General features: G+C 34.2%; 1 protein-coding gene across 4 annotated transcripts; it reads left to right on the top strand.

Annotated features, from left to right (window-relative positions):
• The first annotated feature begins 1,852 nt into the window (after positions 1–1,852).
• On the top strand, positions 1,853–5,090 carry LOC110705424 (heat shock factor protein HSF30-like). 4 transcript variants are annotated; one of them, XM_021883288.1, is made up of 4 exons: positions 1,853–2,466; positions 3,641–4,511; positions 4,613–4,649; positions 4,757–5,090. In XM_021883288.1, exons 1-2 carry the CDS (start codon positions 2,149–2,151, stop codon positions 4,445–4,447), a joined length of 1,125 nt encoding a protein of 374 aa, XP_021738980.1. In that variant the 5' UTR covers positions 1,853–2,148; the 3' UTR covers positions 4,448–4,511; positions 4,613–4,649; positions 4,757–5,090. The 4 variants fall into 4 exon arrangements, with proteins under 4 accessions (XP_021738980.1, XP_021738979.1, XP_021738981.1 ...); XM_021883289.1 differs by having other exon boundaries at positions 1,854–2,466; positions 3,641–4,388; XM_021883287.1 differs by having other exon boundaries at positions 4,613–5,090.
• Positions 5,091–5,812: the final 722 nt, after the last annotated feature.

Here is a 5,812-nt window from a genome sequence, read left to right as displayed (position 1 = left end):
ATATTTATAAATTATCATTGTTTAAATTAAATTTTATGTATTGATTATAAAGAAGTTAGGCCCTGTTTGATTCACCTTAATTTTGCTGAACTGAAATTATTTTCACTGAACTGAACTTATTTTTACTGAACTGAACTTAATTTTACTGAACTGAAATTATTTTTACTGATTTTCTATTATAATTCTTATTTAAGAAAACTGAATTTTACTGGATTGAACTTATTTTTATTGAACTGAAATTATTTTTACTGAACTGAACTTATTTTTACTGAACTAAAATTATTTTTACTTAATATTATTTTTTTTAAGGTGAAGAGAACAGGGTCTTATAGTTTAATTTTAAATTTTTTTTATAATACTTCCCACATACCATCAATTTTAAGTTATGTGTTTGTTTCAAAACTACTTTAAAAATATACAACTTTCACCAAAATTCTTGGTTAAATTTATGCATAGAGAACAAACTTAGGTCCTGTTTTGATTTACTTAATCGAGCTGAATTAAACTGAACTGAACTGAACTAAACTAAATAGAGATAAAATGAATTGTTTTTGAGAGAAGGAAATTAGAACTGAATTGAACTGAACAGATTTGAACTGAATTAAATTGAATTGAACTAAAGAGAACAGGTATATGGCCAATAATAGTGGTTCATACTTCAGAAAATGAACAGAGTTAGGAGCCAACTTGTTTTGGGGCGAATGAACTAACTGATCCTTGCCCCAATTAATGTTAGGGGGGAATGATCTTAGTAGATGGGTTCAGTCTAGGAGCTGATCCATAAAGTTGTCCTAGTACTGTACTGTACTAGCAGTGATCTTAAAAGGCTTGAATTCAGAAATTTATGGGCCTCCAATTTATGGGCCTCCACGGCCCAACACGTGCAAAGAAAGAAATGTGGTAATCCGCTCTTAAACGTCGGGAATTTTTAGGACATTACATTGACACATGAATTGCAATTGCAGGTTTGACACGGCAGTAGTACTCATCATCACTTCATAAACAGATAAAATTTGAATAATTGTGCCTTACATTGAGACACATAAAAATTCATCAATGTTTCCATTACAAGGGACAGTTAGTAGCTTAGTAATAAGCTCATTTTTCCTCCAATATAAGTATTTTATTTTATTTCGTAAAATAAGATCTATAACACTTGCAATCAAACCTTACTAGATTTAAATAAAAGTACCACAAACCTCTAAACTAAATTAATTAATGACATTGTTTTTAAACTGCTTATGGATTAACTTTATTTTTTTTTTTTTTTTGCGGAACTCTGTTGAAGTTTAATTAGAGCTAATCAAATTCAGCTCGACATGGCTCGAAAATCCCGAGATGGCCTGCAGGCGGGATGATTTTTCTTGCCTTGACTCAACCCGAACCCGTCCGTTGATCACCTCTAATATTAACAATTTTGTATTTTTAATAATTAATATTAAATCATACTCCGTATAAATTAAAAGTCAAATTGATACATTGACATGTGTATTAACTTTAATTACATCAATTTTTTTTTTTTGAATAACTTTAATTACATCAATTAATTAAGAACGAAGGGAATAAAAATTGTATTCGGTTATAAATTTATACTCCGTAATACGGAATATTACAAATAGTCGAATATCACCTACCAAACGGGTCGTTTTAATGTCAATTTCAATCATCATAAAAAAAAGGGGGTAAACCAGACAATGATCCAACGGTCTAAAATAATGCTTGAACCCAGTTGTCAACTTCTCATAAATTTCAGAACTTTCCAGAACTTCACAAAGATATAATCAAAAAATCAAAATCTAACCCCACTACTTTACACTTGGCTACATCTCCATAATTATCTTTTTATTTTGTCAAAATTTCCCAAAAAAAGCACAATAATTTCAAAAAAACAGTGAGTAAGAAACTTCCAAGAGAAGTAGAGAAATCCTTAGATCCTTCATAATTCCCCTGTTTTTTTTTTCTCTCTCCTCAATCTAGAACCTTCTTCAACCCCACATCCCATCTTTCTCCCGCCATTAAATTATCTTCCAACTATCAAACTACAATTAAACCCCAAAACCCAGAATTAATCCATCTTCAATTAAAATTAAAACCCCTTAATTTTTCCCAATTTACAGAATTAGGGATTGCTCTGTTTTTCAGCTAAAAATGGAAAATGTGATTGTTAAGGAAGAAGAGGTAACTATCCCATGTAACGCGGGTACAGGATCATCAATTTCATCGTCTTCATCAGTATCAAGCTTCTCTGCTAGACCCATGGAAGGGCTCCATGAAATGGGCCCACCTCCATTTTTGATCAAGATTTTTGATATGGTGGAAGACCCTTCGACGGATACTATTGTTTCTTGGAGTAAAGCTCGTAATAGCTTCATTGTTTGGGATTCTATCAAGTTTTCTACTTTGCTTTTGCCCAAGTTTTTCAAGCATAACAATTTTTCCAGCTTTATTCGTCAGCTGAATACTTATGTAAGTAAGATTTTTCTCTTTTTTGGGGTTTTAATTTAATGCCTACCAAGTGTTTGTTGAAATGTTTGTGTGAAATTTTGTATTTGACCTGGATTTTTGTTGTAGGAAAGTTTTGTTGTTTGAATTTTTTGATTTAGGGTTTGTGCAATTGATTTGGGTATCATGAATTTGTTGAAATGCTTGTGTGGCATTATGTGTTACTTGATCTGGGTTTTGCTCATATTTGGGTGAAACTTTTGTTGTTTGATTTAGGGTTTGGGTAATTGATTTGGGTATCATTTGTTTGGTAAAATGCTTGTATGAAATTCTGTGTTATTCGATTAATATTTTCTGGGTGATACTTTTCTTATTTGATTCAGGGTTTTGGGTATCATGTGTTTGTTGAAATTTTTATCTGAACCTGTAATTTTTTAGCTGGATTGTTGGTTGAAAGTTTTTTTTTTTTTTTTTTTTTTTTTTTTTTTTTTTTTTTTTAACATATCATTAGGGTTTAAGTAATTGATATGGGTACAATTAGAGATTAAAAATTGCTCATTTATTATGAGCGTATTGTGAGAAATGTAAAGTTCTCAACATGATTAATGTTTATTTTGCTGATACTTGTAGGGTTGAAGTGTTGCCTGCTACCTGTTTGTTAGTAATATGCTTCAGAGTTGATCATTACAAGGAAGATATTTTCTGAGGTTCTGTGCCTGAGTTGGTTTTTGCTGCTTAAAGGACCTTTCAACTTTGATATATACCCTTGATTTATCTGTAATTTTTCTTTCATGTGACTGCAAATTTAGCTCCATTTATCTGTCGGATCGTTTCAAGTTGTTACTATTGGTTGTGATCATTCTTCTAGGATATGAAGATTTGATGGAATCATTGCACTGAAGATTGCTTGAAACTTCTCTGGTGTCAATTGTTGGTGTGATATGTTCAAGATGATTAAAAGTTGAGACTTCTCTGATGTCATTGCTGGTGTGATATGGTTGAACCAAGGAAGTCTATGTTAATATTCGAGATTGATCAATCTCACACACATGGATGGCTAGTGGTTTTAGTGATCATGTCTGTGAGACTGATGAATTGCGGATATCATCATACACTTTCTCAATCGAGATAGCTACCTTAAATAATGTTTATCTTTAAAGTCCAGTAGCTTACCAGTTGTTAATTTCAAATGTTTCAGGGTTTCAGAAAGGTTGATCCTGATCGCTGGGAATTTGCAAATGAAGGTTTTCTAGGAGGGCAAAAGCATTTGTTAAAGAAAATCAAGAGGAGGAGAAATGTTGGACAAAATATTCAACACCAAGGAGGAGCTTGTGTTGAGATAGGTCACTATGGGTTGGATGGTGAGATGGAACGACTAAGGAGAGATCGTAATGTGTTGATGGCTGAACTTGTGAAGCTACGACAGCAGCAGCAAGTCTCTAGGGAGCAAATCCGCACTATGGAGTCTCGACTTCAGTCTACTGAGAGAAAGCAGCAACAGATGATGACATTTCTAGCCAAAGCCCTTACAAACCCAGCCTTTGTACAGAACTTGATGCAACATAATGAGCAGGGTAGAGTGTTTGAAGGCATCGAGATTGGAAGGAAAAGGAGGTTAACAGCTAGTCCAAGTGCAGAGAGCTTGCAAGAAGAAGTGCTATCAGCTGCAGTCGAAGCTACTGAAGGGTTGGCATCTGTTGAATCAGAAATCCAGACTTTGTTCTCAGCTGCATTGGATGATGAGTCAAGCAGTGATGTTAAGGAGCCAATATTGGAACCTGCTCCAATTCCCTCATCAGTTGGTGCAAATTTGGGAAATGTTAATGAGATTAGCTGGGAAGAGCTACTGAGTGAGGACTTGTTAGGCGAGGGGGAAGGTTATGTTGGCGACGAACAAGAGGTGGATGTACCAGTAGAGGACCTGGTGCCAGATCCTTCAAATTGGGGTGAGGATCTACAAGACTTAATTGATCAAATGGGTTTTTTAAGATCAAAACCCGAGTGATTTTCTTTGATTGTATTGTAATGGCTCCTTGCCTCGATTGCTTTACTTCTGCCCCTTGTGATTGGTATGTTATAGCAGGATAAGCTTGTTTCTGTAGGTTGGTTTGTTAAATGTATTAGTTTACTAGATATTCATTTCTTATGATATGTTTGATTTGTAATGCAGAAAGGTGGCAGGAGGATGCAAGGGGCTGTAATTGATGGTTGAGAGTTTGTTTCTTGTGTTCTTTAAGATTGGCTTACCAATCAAGTAAGACATTTGTGATTTATTTTGCAGTAATGTTATTCATTGTTTTTTTTTTTTTTGCAGGGCAATCTTATGATAGAGGGTAGCGTGATTGGAGAAGAATTGATTTCGATCCAAGAAACTGAGTTTATAATGATTATCTGTTGGAACTAGTCAACTAGGAGATTAATACTCCGTATATCTTTTGCTGATAAATATCTGCATTGGGTTTACGTATACGGTGCAAGTACTGTCATTTTTGTTACTATGTAATAACACTATAACAGATGTAAAAGTTGCCTTTGTTTTAGACATCTACTCTGTAATTAATTTTTGGATTCAGTTGTAAACCAATACTGTATTGCAGCTGTCATTTAACTTAATCTAACTTAATGTAAGGATTGCCTGGTTTTCTTTACTTTTTCCTTTCTAGTTTTGGGTTTCTAGGAACTCAAGAGTAGCAGTCACAATGGATTTAGGGACTGAAATCATATACTGTATATATAAGCCTTTCATTTGGGAGCGTAAATTTCTGATACTCGTAGTCCACATAATATACATGACCATCTGGGAGCAGATTCACTGAAAATAAAAGAGATGTTCGTAACATAGAATTTTCCTAGGTATTTCTAGCTGCATCTGTGGATTCTTGTAACTGAAGGCAACCAAGCTCAGTTTTGAATCACCTCAATCACAACTGTATCCACCGCAGCAAGGTTTTTACTGAATTAACAAAGCCAATTTCTGCAGTCTTAGTATAACGATAATAGCAGATAAGCTGCGACTAACTATAAAATCCAGAAACGATAGCTGTAGCATGGAGTAACAAGAGTTAAGAACAACATTTATCTCACAGGATCAAGTCAATCATCTTATACTCGCCACACTAAAGACAGCTTCCTTGTACAATGTTTCACTAGTTTTGCATTTCTTACTTGAAATAAACATCTTTCCTTCCTCTGCAACTAGATACAGTGATGACATTATCTTCGAAGAACATCAGATAGATTTTGCTTTTGTCAGAGCTCCAAGCAGTTCAGATAGCTCTGTATCTCTTTGTCCAAAAATCCCAACCAGTTGCATACTTACTTTAACTCTAAGCCTGGTGTAAGCCAATAATTCAGCGCTTTCTGCTAGGTC

The sequence above is a fragment of the Chenopodium quinoa genome, unplaced genomic scaffold, assembly GCF_001683475.1.
Source record: "Chenopodium quinoa cultivar QQ74 unplaced genomic scaffold, ASM168347v1, whole genome shotgun sequence".
NCBI lineage: Eukaryota > Viridiplantae > Streptophyta > Magnoliopsida > Caryophyllales > Amaranthaceae > Chenopodium > Chenopodium quinoa.
Note: the sequence above shows the minus strand (reverse complement) of the source record. Positions and strands in the feature narration are given on the sequence as shown.